General features: G+C 47.5%; 1 protein-coding gene across 5 annotated transcripts in view; it reads right to left on the bottom strand.

Moving 5' to 3' along the window:
- Positions 1 to 14,981, bottom strand: part of LOC115586969 (NADPH oxidase 5) — a 31,538-nt gene continuing 16,557 nt past the window's right edge. Inside the window, exons 1-19 of one of the 5 annotated variants that reach the window (XM_030426471.1) lie at positions 13,367 to 13,694; positions 12,290 to 13,322; positions 11,680 to 11,886; positions 10,932 to 11,068; positions 10,073 to 10,223; positions 9,780 to 9,990; positions 5,593 to 5,830; positions 5,283 to 5,436; positions 4,402 to 4,574; positions 3,947 to 4,129; positions 3,697 to 3,829; positions 3,298 to 3,440; positions 2,993 to 3,193; positions 2,866 to 2,910; positions 2,231 to 2,355; positions 1,749 to 1,833; positions 1,549 to 1,648; positions 1,295 to 1,461; positions 1 to 463 (exon numbers count right to left, since the gene is read on the bottom strand). In XM_030426471.1, the coding sequence (XP_030282331.1) occupies positions 332 to 463; positions 1,295 to 1,461; positions 1,549 to 1,648; positions 1,749 to 1,833; positions 2,231 to 2,355; positions 2,866 to 2,910; positions 2,993 to 3,193; positions 3,298 to 3,440; positions 3,697 to 3,829; positions 3,947 to 4,129; positions 4,402 to 4,574; positions 5,283 to 5,436; positions 5,593 to 5,830; positions 9,780 to 9,990; positions 10,073 to 10,223; positions 10,932 to 11,051 (2,361 nt within the window). In that variant the 5' untranslated portion in view covers positions 11,052 to 11,068; positions 11,680 to 11,886; positions 12,290 to 13,322; positions 13,367 to 13,694 and the 3' untranslated portion in view covers positions 1 to 331. Of the gene's footprint in view, positions 464 to 1,294; positions 1,462 to 1,548; positions 1,649 to 1,748; positions 1,834 to 2,230; positions 2,356 to 2,865; positions 2,911 to 2,992; positions 3,194 to 3,297; positions 3,441 to 3,696; positions 3,830 to 3,946; positions 4,130 to 4,401; positions 4,575 to 5,282; positions 5,437 to 5,592; positions 5,831 to 9,779; positions 9,991 to 10,072; positions 10,224 to 10,931; positions 11,069 to 11,679; positions 11,887 to 12,289; positions 13,323 to 13,366; positions 13,859 to 13,984; positions 14,122 to 14,319; positions 14,405 to 14,877 lie in introns of those variants that run through there. The other 4 variants (XM_030426469.1, XM_030426472.1, XM_030426473.1 and 1 more) reach the window with 4 other exon arrangements.

The following is a 14,981-nucleotide window of genomic DNA, read 5'->3' as shown; positions in this document are numbered from 1 at the left end:
TTTTTCATTTTATGAGATGTTTAATAACCTGATTAATTCTCTAGACATAAATGAGTCATCACCTGACCTACACAGGTACGTTATATAAATGATGTCACCAGTAAAATCACACCAGTGCATAAATGATTCAACAGCTAACACGGCGTCCAACACACAGACAGGAAACACAACAGACGGTTGTTATGGAGAGAAACAACACAAGGTACAGAGCAACACACACACACGCACACACACGCACACACACGCACACACACGCACACACACACACACACACACACACACACACACACACACACAGCAGGAGTTGTGTGTTGGACAGCAGGTGACCTCCTCAGAAGTTCTCCTTGTAGAAGTTGAAGCCGAAGTGTTCACACTGAGCTTTGATGACTTTAGCCAGAGCAGGAGAGCCGCAGTAGAACACGTGCACTTTGCCTTTGTTCTCCTCGGACACCTTCTGAAACACCTGACACACACACACACACACACACACACACACACACACACACACACACGCACACACACACACACACACAGCTGACTGAGGATGGAGTCTGGAGAAATTATTACAGCACTGGAAACAAAAGAGAACGAGCAGAAATACTACCAGTGATGATCTTCATAACCATAAAGATGTCCAACTTATCAAACCAGAAAATAAAATATAAAGCGGCTCTCATTAGACGAGGGACGGGTGACATCACCTCTACTCGTAGAATATGATGGTATAAAACAGTAAAATACTGCGTCTGTAAATATGAGCTGTTCACACTTTGATACTTCTCCTGTTTCCTTCAAGACAAACAGGAATCATCAACGACCTGATCTGTGAAAGATTCAGCTGAAAGTCAAACCTCAGTTTAGATGTCGCTCATGAATATCAACACAGTGAGTCGGTGTGTGTGTGTGTGTGTGTGTGTGTGTGTGTGTGTGTGTGTGTGTGTGTGTGTGTGACCTGTAGATGTGACAGAGTCAACATCTGGTTCAACACAGTGAACTCTAGTGCAGATATTAATGATTGTTTAATTTAATGACAGTAAACGTTCTGCTCAGTGTCTCTGTGACGTTCAGGACACGTTTCCACGGTGAGACGTGCTGCGGTCACACCGTCACTGACATGATGAACTGCACATCACACGTTTTTCATAGGATTGTTTTTTTTGTAGAAAATCTGCGACATGAACTGATAAAGGTTCTGAATTCTGAATTCTATTTCAGAACTTTGCATGTTGTGATTCACGTTGGTATGGTTGGACGGGTTCATGGTTCTGATCTCTGGCTGACAGTGTGTCCTCACCTTCCCCCACTCGGGTCGTCCAGGCTGGGTTCTGGTCCTCAGTCCAGTGATGGAGTCTCTCTTCTCTTTCTTGGCCAGGAGGTCCAGCGCCATCTGCAGGCCGATGGCCTTCATGTCATTCTTACTGAGAGCAGACGTCATGTACATGTGCATCTCCAGGAAGCGACCTGACAGGCAGCAGAGTTTCATCAGAGCTTTGATTCTCTCTACGCTCTTTCTTTACATATCGCTCTACTTATCTGACTCCGTCTCACCTTCTGGCTCCTCGTCAGCCTGGTCCATCTCAAGTTTGGTCAGTAAGCTGACAAACCATTCGAATGACTTCTGGTCTCTGTTGATCCAGATGAAGTCGACCTGCAGGGTCCAAAACAGACACATGTGTTCCCATCAACATGCTCTCTACAGCGTTTGATGAGACGTGATGTGTGACACCTGACCTCGCTGGCTTCCTTACTTTGCGGAGCTTCATGTCGCTGTCTTTGATGTTTTCACACCAGGAGTAGTTACAGTTGGGACAGTTCTGCTTCCTCCTGCGATATCTGCAAAGACACCACATCACAGAGTTACACACACACACACACACACACACACACACACACACACACACACACACACGGAGCTTTAAAGAACCATCGGGCCACGGCGGCCTCTGATCGGACTTCATGAGTTCAGACCACAAAGACGTCTCACAGCTTCTTCTCAGACAGAGACGGAAGCTGTGAGAGTGTGTGAGGCTACAACAGACAACACGTCAGTATCCCTCAAAGGAACACTTCACTGAATACTGGAAACACAGTAAAACAGCGTGTCAGCATTCTGCTCAACACCTGAAGCAGCTGAGACATGATTTAAACCAGAAACAAGCAGAGAAACATCAGATGTCTCCAGCAGCAGAGAACACATCGCTACCTGAGGTGAAACAGTCGGCAGTCTCACCTGTACATGATGCTCTGCAGGATGGAGGCGAACGGTGTGATGCCGATACCGGCCCCGATCAGAACCGCATGCTCTGAGGCAAAGATCTGTCTGGTAGGAGTCCCGTATGGTCCGTCCACATAACACTGACACACAACACACAACACTGCGTCTCAACACTTTAACACATCAGGTGTTTTACATTATAGACTCTTTATAGACTTGGACATCAACATCCAGGTGTCAGCAGGTGTGATCAGGTGTGAGCAGGTGTGATCAGGTGTCAGCAGGTGTCAGCAGGTGTGATCAGGTGTCAGCAGGTGTGATCAGGTGTCAGCAGGTGTGATCAGGTGTGATCAGGTGTCAGCAGGTGTGATCAGGTGTCAGCAGGTGTGATCAGGTGTGATCAGGTGTCAGCAGGTGTGATCAGGTGTCAGCAGGTGTGATCAGGTGTCAGCAGGTGTGATCAGGTGTGATCAGGTGTCGGCAGGTGTGATCAGGTGTCAGCAGGTGTGATCAGGTGTCAGCAGGTGTGATCAGGTGTCAGCAGGTGTGATCAGGTGTGATCAGGTGTGATCAGGTGTCAGCAGCCTGTAAGAGTTTCAGTCTTCTTGATGTTTTAAATGTAAATGTCAGGTGTTGTTCATGTTACTCACCTTAATGTTGCAGAATCTGTGATTCTCACCGTACTTGGCAGAAACCTGCAGTGTCACGAGGAGACAGTTAATCTTCTCAAAAACCATAAAACAGTTTGTAAAATAACCGCAGATATTTGTGACTGACCTCTCTGAGTGGAGGAGCCTCTCCTCTCTCTGCTGGACCCAGCTCGTCTGGAAGAGGCTCGTCTGGCCCCTCGGATCCAGACATCGGGTCCGGGGCCACGTCGGTCTGGGGCCCGCTCTGACGGTACATCATCAGCTCAATTGCATCGTCCTCGTTAGAAGCCACTGCTCCATTACAGTTTGTAGAGCTGAACAGGTCCTCCTGTGAGGAGGTCACAGGTGAGACAGGTGGAACGTGTGTGTGTGTGTGTGTGTGTGTGTGTGTGTGTGTGTGTGTGTGCGTGTGTGTGTGTGTGTGTGTGTAACCTGGGCCTTCAGCAGCTGGCGGTGGCTCCTCAGGCTGGTGCTCAGTCTCTTGGGGCTGACCGTCTGGCTCTCAGGCTGTCTGAAGTACTCGTACAGACGGTTGGTCCACTGACCCATCGAGCGGATGTGGAGCCACAGAGAATCTGCAGGTCAAAGGTCACCACAGTCAACACTGGTACCTGCCTTAAAGGAACATTTCACTCAAACATGTAAACTCAGTCATCATCTCCTCCACCATAACTCCACTGAACTGTTCCTTTATGTTGAGTGACGAGTCAGTTCTTCAGTTTCACTCCTTTATGTCTTTCTTTGTATTTTTAATATTGATGTTGTCATGTATGATTCAGTTTGGGTTCAGGTGAGTTCAGGTGAGTTCAGGTGAGTTCAGGTGAGGTGTACCTGACTGCTCTGGAGCGCTGCTGATGGTGAACGGATGCCACTCGTACTTTGCGATCACTGGGATGTTGATGTAGACGTAATCTCCAGGTTTGAAATGGAAGAACTGAGGCCGTCTGATCACCAGGTGAGTCACCTGAAGAGGCAGAACACAGCATGAATAAACACTGAGATGATCTCAGACACATGAAGGTCTGAGCGCTTCAGTCACACCTCAGATCCTCAGTTACTGGATCACTACTGAGTCTGTCACCTTGGACGGCAGCAGGTTGACCTCCACGATGTAAAGTCCTCCCATACGAGACACAGCGATGCCTACGATCTTCTCCAGCAGGAAGAGCAAACCGGGGACCACAAACCACTTCCAGAAGTTTGCACAGTGCACCATGAGCAGAGACCACACCCACACGTAGGACAGGTGAGACCAGTAAAACACCTGGAGGACGAACAGGGAAGCATTCAAGTGTTCAGTCAAAGAAAACATGAACATGTGATCATGGCTGATGTCACACTGTGCTGCTGCAGGACAGAACCAAGAACCAGCCGGACGATAAGATCAGTTTAAATCCTGTCGGTGCTGCAGTGACTGACCAGAGACACAAGAGGGGGCCGATCACACACAGCACACACCAGGACTGGACCCAACCCAGCGACCTCAGAACCGCCTCCACCAGCAACAAGCACCTGGGCGGCGGCGTTGACTCTTACTTCAAAATGTCCGCTGCGTCTGACGAAGGTGCTGGAGCAGAGCACCATGAGGCAGATGACGACCTGCAGGACGACTCCGGTCAGCGACGCCGAGCCCTTCACCCAGCCGATCCCGGGCCTGGTGGTCAGCAGATACTCCCACACACTGAACTCAGTGCGCTCTGCCAGCTGCACTGAAACACACCAACACAGGAAACACCTGAGTTACTAAAACATCCAGTCATACAAGTCAGAAATAAATACATGAGGTCACAAAGTATTAACAAAAAACTGACAAGCTGTGAGGTGTCACTCTGCACCGGGACTGAAGTGCAATAAAAAACATTTCAAAATGAACTAAAATTAAAAACAAGATGTGAGAAAAAAGCATTTTAACAGAATTTACACTTCGCTGAGATATCTAGTGAAGTTAGCATGCTAAGTGGCTAGCACTGACACGTCCAGAGCTCCTGTGCTAGGTGTAAACATGAACACTCCCTGCAGCTCTGAGCTCCCAGTCCGGACCGTTACATGCACAGCTAACTGAGCTAACAGCTAACAGCTACAACAGTAGGCAGCAGGTAGCAGATACTCTGGTGATATGCTGTCTGGAATATGAATTACACAGCTCGCATACAGGAAGCAAACATAAAACGTAAAATAAAGAAGTTATAAAAATGCGTCAATCTAATATTTAATCTCTTAAATCCTTCATCACAGGAACGTGTTGCGCTGCGACTGCAGTTCTCAGAGAAAACTTCAGTCCAGCCGCTGCACTTCACACACACCAGGAGTCCACACAACAGGTCACATGTTTATTGTAAATGAGAGGAAAGACGCTGCGGTCAGTCTCTGACAGAAACCCTGAGCTCCACTCTGTTTCTCATCCACGCGGTCGGTACCGAAGTTGAAGACGTGAGCGGTGGTGTGCACCAGCGTGTAGCAGAGGATGGCGTAGCCCACGATCTGATGCAGCAGGATGTTCTGGTCCAGAGGTAAGACCCTCACCACCCAGGTCGCCCTCAGCCAGGTCAGGAAGCGCCGCAGCATCAGAACCTGCACACACACACACACACACACACACAGATATATAGATAGATAGATAGATAGTTTCTCCTCTGTAAAGTTTGTCACCATCAGATTGAGGTTCAGCCTCAGTTAGATGTGTTGTTGTGTGTGTGACCCGTCTCCCCGGTGCCGGCCGGGTCGTACCATGACGAAGGTGCAGTTGAAGTTGAGACACCGTCCGCAGCCCTTGGCCACCATGAACCAGGCGCCCCCCTGACTGTGCTGCAGCATGGCCCCCACAAACAGCAGCAGGCTGAGGCAGGCGTACAGACACAGGAACAGCAGCTTCCGGCTGTTGTTTTGCCAGTAAGCTCGAGTCAGGTAACGAGGAGCGTGACGCTTCTTCTGATCCACATCAGGAGGCTTCAACCAGTTAGCAGCACTGAGGGGCAGACCAAGGGCGAGCGAGGCAGAGCAACAAGAGAGAGAGAGACAGAGAGACAGATAGACAGAGAGAGAGAGACAGACAGAGAGAGAGAGACAGACAGATAGAGAGAGAGAGAGACAGACAGAGAGAGAGACAGACAGAGAGAGAGACAGACAGAGAGAGAGAGACAGACAGATAGAGAGAGAGACAGACAGAGAGAGACAGAGAGACAGACAGAGACAGAGAGAGAGAGAGAGACAGACAGAGAGAGAGACAGACAGACAGAGACAGAGAGACAGAGAGACAGACAGAGACAGAGAGAGAGAGAGACAGACAGAGAGAGACAGAGAGACAGACAGAGAGAGACAGAGAGACAGACAGAGACAGAGAGAGAGAGAGAGACAGACAGATAGAGAGAGGGAGAGAGAGTTAAAAGTTAAAAGTGGAGACGAGACAGACCCCAGATTATCGTGGGATCTGTATAAACTCATGTCTTGGAAAGGTGCTATGTAGTGTACTAAATTCACGGATTAAAGATTTCATACAGAACATCAGGTATTAAGCAGAAGTCAAATTGGATTCCTACCTAAATGTAGAACCACAGACCATATTCTTACACTGCACACTAACTGATACACATGTGCAAAGAAATAACACAAAAATATTTGCTTGCTTTGTGGATTATTAAAAAGCCTTTGATTCAATCTGGCACAGCGGCCTTTTCTTTAAATTAATTGAAAGTGGTATCAGAGGAAAAGTTATGAGTTGATCAAATCAATGTATACTAACGGAAACTGCTCAGTTAAGATTGGAACCAAGAGAACAGAATCTTTCTTCCAGGAGCGTGTTGTAAGACAGGGCTGTAACCTCTGAGCCCCACGCTGTTTAATGTATATATTAATGAACTGGCAAAACAATCAGAGAATTCCCTGCACCTGGACTGAAACTACAAGACACTGAAGGAAAATGTCTCCTTTATGCTGATGACCTGGTCCTGCTGTCCCCCACAAGAGAAGGTTACAGCAACACTCATCACAACTGGACAAATCCTGTCAGACCTGACAGTCAACCAGCCCAAAGTTTCACTGTTCAGAACAGGTCCAGACTAACAGAACAGGTCCAGACTAACAGAACAGGTCCAGACTACAGAGAAGCAGACCAGATTTTGAATGGAGTCTGGTGACTGTCTCCACAGATGACACAAGTCTCTATTGGTGGTTACAGACCTGAGATTTATATTTCAGACAGTGGTGTCGCACTCAGAAGCTGTGGCGGGTCCCAAGTTGCACAAAATGTCAGTTTCTACTAGGGCCGGGACTTTAACGCGTTAATTACGATTAATTAATGACACAAAAAATAACGCGTTAAAAAAATTAACGCATTTTAATCGCACTGATTTTTTGCACCGCGGAACGTTTCTCACTGGATGAGTTTCAGGGGTACTTATTATACTGGAGCACCAACAAACTAGTAACGTCGCAGTCAACGACGTTACTAGTTAGTAGCGAAAGAAAGTAGCGACGCTCCCACCACGCTACTGAGAAATGTAGTTACACTAGTAACGTCGCTACAAGTAGCGGCGTTACTAGTGTAACTACATTTCTCAGTAGCGTGGTGGTAGCGTCGCTACTTTCTGAATGAAATAGCTCCTCAGTAGCTTAGCTCTTTTATTGACCAAGTAGCGCGGTAGCGTCCACACAAGCTACATTTTTATGAACACCTCTGAAGTTCAGCGCAGCGGAGCTTTCTGTTGCGGTCTGAAATGAAAGGATAAGTCGGTGACGCCACCGCCACACATGGCCGTGTATGTGGAGCCGACAGAAGCACTTCCGTATGACGGTGACACCACGGACTCATCCTTGCATACAACGTCTCTGCTGCACGGGAACACAGACAGGTTAGCTTCAGTGAGTTACGTTACTTGATGGAAAGATGGCGGAGGGTGAGGAGGACGGAGACGAGTTGATCCCGAGGGATGCAAAAGACAAACTTCAATAATAAACAAATACAGTAACAGAGAAACGTTACTCTGAATTGTTACTTTTGTAATTTTTAACCAGCACAGGATACAGCAACAATGCAATTTCTACAAAAGCAAAGTCCGGTGATTAGTCAAAATGATTAGCTTAACATGTATGTAGATATAGCTGCTACTACAGAGTGGGCCTAATAAAAATACCACTTTTGAAACTGCCAGTTATATGAGACACTGGTTGATGGATAGAGTACTTTATTAATCTCAAAGGGAAATTAAAGTGTTACAGCCACTTGACATGAATCAAAATCCAAAAACAATGAGGTAGGTAAAAGAAACAAATACAATTAAAGGCTGAGTTATATACAATAACTAAATAGACTAACTCAAATATCAAATATAAATTATAAAGCTGAAACTAGAAGACTAGAGAACCTTAACGAAAACTATAAACTATGAAAAAAAACAAACAAACAATGTTTTGTTGCCTAAGCTTCTGTATTCAGTCATTATTCAATGGTAGACTAAAATCCATGTGAAAAAAATTGCTTCTCACTGATCTCAGGTCAAATATTTATATGCGATTAAAATGCGATTCATTTCGATTAATTAATTACAAAGCCTCTGATTAATTCGATTAATTTTTTTAATCGAGTCCCGGCCCTAGTTTCTACATATTGTTGCTTTAGTGAATTGCATTTAATGCTGAATTGACAAGAAGGCTCCAATGATTTAGAATTTGTCATGGCGGTTTCACAAAGTTTGTTGAGTTTCTCCTCATGAAACTACTCTTAAAATCACCACATTTGTTAATGGAGTCTGGTGCTGTTGTGGTGACGGTTCAGTGTTGGATCAGATGAAACAGACGGTTCACAAACAGCTGCTGCTGACATTGTTGTCTTCTTCTTCCTCTTCTTCTTCCTCCTCTTCCTCTTCATGTGGTCTGAGTGATCAGATCTCACCTGTGCTGATCTCTCAGGGGAGACGGTGACATCAGGTGTGTGAGTTACTTTTCTCTTTTAGAGGAAACTTTAGTGTGTGCAGTAGTCACATCAGGCTCTGTGATGCAGGAGGCAGATGAACTCATCTCATTTCAAGGGAACCTGACACACACTGTGCATGCAGCGATCCACTAATCACATTAGTTCTTCTTCAGAGTGCAGAAGCAGACCACACCAGGGGCGGTTCTAGGGGGGGGGCCAACAGGGGCCAGACCCTGTACCTCTGAGCCCGGACCCCCTGTGGCCCCCAACAGGGGGTCTGCATCAATAACACCATGACACATTTCCTGCATTGATTTTGTTCTGAAGGGAAAGGTAGAAATAAAGTGTCTCAGCAGTTTACTACCCAATCAAAATTGATGAAATTGTAAACACTGTTTTGTCTGAGTGAGGGATTTATCCTTTTTCCCGGGTTGTATGTGCCCCCCAACAAAAAAGCCGGCCCCAACCTGGCCCCCCTATTAAAACTGGTCTAGAACCACCACTGGCCCTGCACATGGAGTTGCTGGTAACAACATTGAAAAATGAGCAACGAGCGATAGAAAATCGTGAAAACGAAGACTTGGTGCCAAAAAGAAAAGCAACGTCAGTTATCTGGAATTATTTCAGCAACAAGAAGGATGATACTGACCAAACGTGTTCTGTGTCGACAGTGTGTTGCATCTGTTGCCACAACGAGGTAACACAACTAATTAGTTTGAGCATTTACCACACAGCTCAGCAGACAATAAGAGGTGAGATCAGTGCAGGTTAATTGTCTACAAGATAGCAGCAGTGCAGTATAACATAAAGTGCTGTTCAGGTCATCTGATGAAAGTTCCTGTATTTTTTCATCAATATATATCACAGGGTTAAAAAAACGCAATGTCAGTTTTTTCCATTATCGTGCAGCTCTAACCTGAATTATTCTGCAGATCTATAAAAGTCCAAATCTAACAATCATCTCTTCTTCTTCATGTTCTGCAGACTTCAGTTGACTGTGTCTGACCTGATGGTGAGGTTCTCCATGACCTCGGGGAAGTTCTCCAGCTCGGCCTTCAGCTCCTCGAAGGTGATGGCGCCACTGTTGTCTTTATCGGCCGACTCGAACAACGCCAGAGTCAAATCATCCAGCTTCTCCTCCGGCAGAGAGATGGCGCTCTCACGCAGACACGACTTCAAAACTGTTCGCAGCTCGTCCGGATCGATGGAACCGCTGCCTGCAAGCAAACAGCAGACTGTGAACATGTGGAGGACAGACTGTGTGTGTGTGTGTGTGTGTGTGTGTGTGTGATCACTGACCGTCCACATCGTACACCTGGAAGAGGAACTTGAGCTTGTCCGTCTCGCTGCCGTGGATCAGCATGTCCAGAGCTTTCAGCAGCTCGTCCAGGCTGATGGAGCTGCTGCCATCCGAGTCGAACAGAGCAAAGAAACGCTCGGCGAAGAAAGACTGCAGGCGACACAACTCACCGTCATCATCATCATCTGAGATTAACCTGAAGATTGTTCTCAGGGTTCATTGAAAAACAGTCTATAAATATTAAATAACTGAAGCTCAGCCTGCAGTTCCTGTGACGGCCACCAGAGGCTCCACCAGGGACTCAGTCCCAGAAGAGTCCATGTTCAAATGTCTGTCAGCAGAATCAACATGTTCACAGCTGCTTCCTGTAGATCATTGATCCCTTCATCACTGCTTTATATTATATCAAGGCTTAAAGTGACGCATCCTGAGGGGGCGTGGCCTCTTTGAGTGACAGGTAGCTGTCTGCTGCTCCACCTCTCATGGTGTCGGTGCTGTTGGACCCTTCTGGAGGATTTAATTAAGTGATAATCAAAGTATTTAATTGACTGACTCATCAACTAAACGTTGGAGCTCAACATCATGTGTCTGGTGACCCTGTGGAGGGGCCCGGCCCGGCCCGGCCCGGCCCAGGTGGGGAACCACTGGACTGAACTCTGTAGTAGTTCCAAGTGTCTCCAGCTGTAACATGCTGCTGTGACACTGATGCATCAGTATCAATAATGTTCTATAGAACCAGAGGTTTTACAGCACAGTACGTGTTTGTACTGCATGAACACGGCTCTGCTTACTGTTACTAGTACTCTGACTTCAGTAGAGTAACTGATTACTTGGCCCGGCCCGGCCCGCCTGTCTCACCTCTTTGACCTTCAGCGCTGTTTTGAACTCGTCCAGGTCGATCTCTTTGTCGTCTCCAGCGATGCTCTCAAACTGTTTGGTCATCCACTCCAGCCAGCGGGCGTCCTCGTCCAGACTCATGGTGACCCGTTCTGCTGCTGGACGACACGGGCCGACAGTCTCAATGTCTCAGTGAAGGTCACAGAGTCAAACGTGCTGGTGGATCAGCACAGCCATCATTCAGAACCATGCCGACACAGACTGAGCAGATGCAGAACTGAAGGGGGCGCTGTCCTGACAGCTCATCTGCTGCAGCACCTGAACCAGCTCGTCTGAGACGGTTCAGGTGCTGGTTCGGAGCCAGTCTCTACTCCAGAACCAGTTCTTTGCTCTCAGTCAGAGAACACTGGTTTCAGAGTGGCTCCAGCAGTTTGCTGTAAGAACCACTTACACTGAGGCAGGGGGCGGGCTTATCTGGACCACAGACCAACTAAAACAGCTCATGACCGCCATTTTTAACACCAAAGCTACTGTGTCGGTTCTGACTGGTTTCACTGTGTTCTGAGTGCCACAGTGGAGAACCATACAGAGACTGAATGAGTTACTCTACTGTGGCTGTCATGCCTGTGGAAATACCAGCTTTAAACCAGAACCAGGACCAGAACCAGCACCAGCCCAGAAGCTGCTCATCCCTCGTCAGTTAACTCAAACAGTTCTGTATCTGCCGTCTGTGTCTGAGCCGCTCAGCACGACATTTCATCTCATTTACCACAAAACTCTCACAGCAACGACCCGGCTGTCCGAGAGGCCCGGCTGTCCGAGAGGCCCGGCTGTCCGAGAGGCCCGGCTGTCCGAGAGGCCCGGCTGTCCGAGAGGCCCGGCTGTCCGAGAGGCCCGGCTGTACGAGAGGCCCGGCTCAGCTCCAGTGACCAACCTTCACCAGCAGCTGAAGTCCTGTGGACGTCCTGCTGTAGTCCTACAGAGAGACGACTATTGATAGACTGCAGCAACGTGTACTTGTTACCATGGAGATGTCAACCACAGAGACAGACAGAATCAACTGAGACCAGAAACACTGAAGAGCACAGAACCTCTCGTTTTACTCTTATTCTGGTGTTCTGCAAATATTTATCTCTACAAAATCAGGATCAGCTCACATCATCAGAGCTGCAACCATCACAATCATCTTCCTTATTCAATCATCTGCTGAATATTTGGTCCAATAACAGAAATGTGAGCTCGTACAGGTCTTAAACATATTCAACAAGTATTGATGATCACAATAGTTGCAGATTAATGAACTGACTACTCGCTGCAGCTGTGTGATAACTTCACTACCGGCTGCAGTGTTTCAGGAGATAAAGACGTTTCAGTTTTACCTGCAGCAGCGAGTCGTCCGCTCCGACCGTTTAAATCCTCACGCTGTTGTTTCTGTGAGCCGCTCGCTGCTTCTCTGCTCCTCCTGTTCTGCAGCCGCTGTCAGCTGGAGCTGACAGGCCGCCGCCCAGCGAGCTGCAGCCGCTCAGAGACCAGACCACAAACACAACGAGCACAGTGGAAATAAAACACATCAGCTGATCGAGACCTCAATCATTTCTACATCAGCTGACAATGATCACATTTTAGAACCTTTAACAGAAATCCAGCAGGACTGAAACTTATTATTAATTCTACTAATGATTCATTTTCCTCCTCATCTTCTGTCAGGCCTCTGTGACGTCTTCACACGTCGTGACGGTCACAGAAGAAAAAACACAAAACAGCTGGGGTGGCATGGATCAGTCGAGTTCTTGCAGCCTGGTGGGGTCGGTCCGGCCTGCACGGCGCGATGCTGCTGCAGCGGGAGAGGATCGTTTCTTTGTGTGACGCACCAATAAAGTCTGACTGATTCAATCTGAACATTTCGGCTTCATCACGACGGTCTCAGACTTCTGCTGTCTGGGCTCGAATGTTAGAAGTTTGTAACGCAGACACAATTTAAAGTCTTCATGTGAAGTTTGACATATATCTGATTCCCCACATGTACAGAAAAGAGTCTTTATTAGAGCACCATACAAAACATCACAGAGGACATCTCTGATTGAAGGCACGTTTCTGAGACACTGAACATCCACCATTAAATAAAAGAAGCTCACACAACTCAAACCTGAGCGACAGTTAATATTACATAAACAGCTGCAGACTCACTAACGAGTCCCTTCTGCCTAAAAACACACCAACAGACCTGAAATACATCAAATAACTGCAGTGAGTCAACACAGAACAAACCTTACATTATCATAACAGATCATTATTACAAACCTTCACACGTCTCACTTAAATACAATTATGTACATTTCAATTAAAATAACTCTACACTCAGTGTTTACAGAGACGCTCACAGACAGGAAGTCTCTCCTGTAATGTCTCCACCTCCTGCTGACCAGGAGCTCCAGGAGCTCCTGTAATGTCTCCACCTCCTGCTGACCAGGAGCTCCTGTAATGTCTCCTCCTCCCGCTGACAGTCAGAACACATGTGTGGTGCTGCGACAGGAGAAGTCAGCAGAACTGGACCTCTGAGGACCCTCAGCCCAGTCTTCAGTCTACATCTAATGTAAAACAACCAAATCTGTGCAATTTACAAACACTCAGGGTTCCCTCGTCAGAGTGACATCAGTGTATAAATCAACGCCACAGAACCAGAACCAAGAGTCCAACAGTCCATCTGAAGCAGTTTAATGTCTGTGAGACGACGTCTGCTGTTGTGGTTCCTGTTTTGTCACGTGATGCTGAGTGTGTGTTGTTGCCTCATGCTGATGGAAGCAGAGAGGAGACGGGGGTTAGATCCTGGTCCAGGTCCTGGTCCTGGTCCTGGTCCTGGTCCTCCATGATGGCCTGCAGAGCCTCCAGACCCTCCACAGACACAGTGAGACTGCCAATCACCTCGCTGCGGTCCTCCACATCGACAACTACACACACACACACACAAACACACACAGCAGTGTTCAGATCATGTGACACAGATATGTTTGTGTGTGTGTGTGTGTGTGTGTGTGTGTGTGTGTGTGTGTGCGTGTGTGTGTGTGTGTGTGTACCGTGCAGGCTGGTCTCAGTCAGGTCTTGTTGTCTCTCCAGGATCTCGGGGATCCTCAGGAAGGCCACGCCCACGTCCTCACACTCCCTCTCCTGCTCCTCTTCCTCCGGAGGCTCGCTCACCACGGTGAAGACGATCCTGTCCGACAGCAACACACCTTTATTACTGATCATCATCGTCAATGTTGTTTCCATTCTCTATTAATAATGTATTATTATCTCAGTCTGGGTTCAGAAGAAGTCAGCTTCTGCTCAGGAACGACCTCCCAGCTGACATCAGACAATCTGTTTCTATCTGCTGATGACATCATCAGGTATGTCTGATGATCTGTCTCACCTCTCCATCTGAGGGTTTCGTCCCTGCAGGACGCCCCTCAGCAGGCGCCGCCTCGCCTCGTTGTTCTCAGCGTCCACAGGAACGACTGTGAGGTCACAACAACACAGAACACCATCAGTGACTGGATTTCTTCTCAGGGAAAAAACAACATTTACTGCTGCTGCACAAAGAAGAACTGAACCCAGATCAGCAGGAGAGGAGCGTCTCCGTCTGTTTCAGGAGGTTTGAGATGTGAAAGTTAAAAACACGACTCAATGACTCATCATCTGTTGGTTCTTCAGCACAGTGGGAATGTTTCCTCATCAATCACAAAATGAAAAGCATTTGAACTCAGAGGTTTGATCGGCTCGTCATCATGACTCTACACATCTAAATCAACTGTTTCAGAGACATGGAGGCTGGAGAAGGTATGAATGTGTGGCTCTGCATGATGACTGACATGCTGCTGCTACATCTGCTCATCAGACTCAGTGAGGTGACGTGAGTCGGTCCTGATGACACAGATGCAGCTCAAACATCAGCACAGTATCAACATGGACAGCAGGAGAGAGCAGTGACCTTTGCTGTAGTTGTAGTTGATGCTCTTGCCCCGGGGGGGTTTGGGGAGAGACAGGGGGGTCTCTTCTGTGGGCAGATCCAGGAGAGAGTACTCCACAAACAGA

This window comes from Sparus aurata, chromosome 8 (assembly GCF_900880675.1).
Source record: "Sparus aurata chromosome 8, fSpaAur1.1, whole genome shotgun sequence".
In the NCBI taxonomy this organism is placed as follows: domain Eukaryota; kingdom Metazoa; phylum Chordata; class Actinopteri; order Spariformes; family Sparidae; genus Sparus; species Sparus aurata.
Note: the sequence above shows the minus strand (reverse complement) of the source record. Positions and strands in the feature narration are given on the sequence as shown.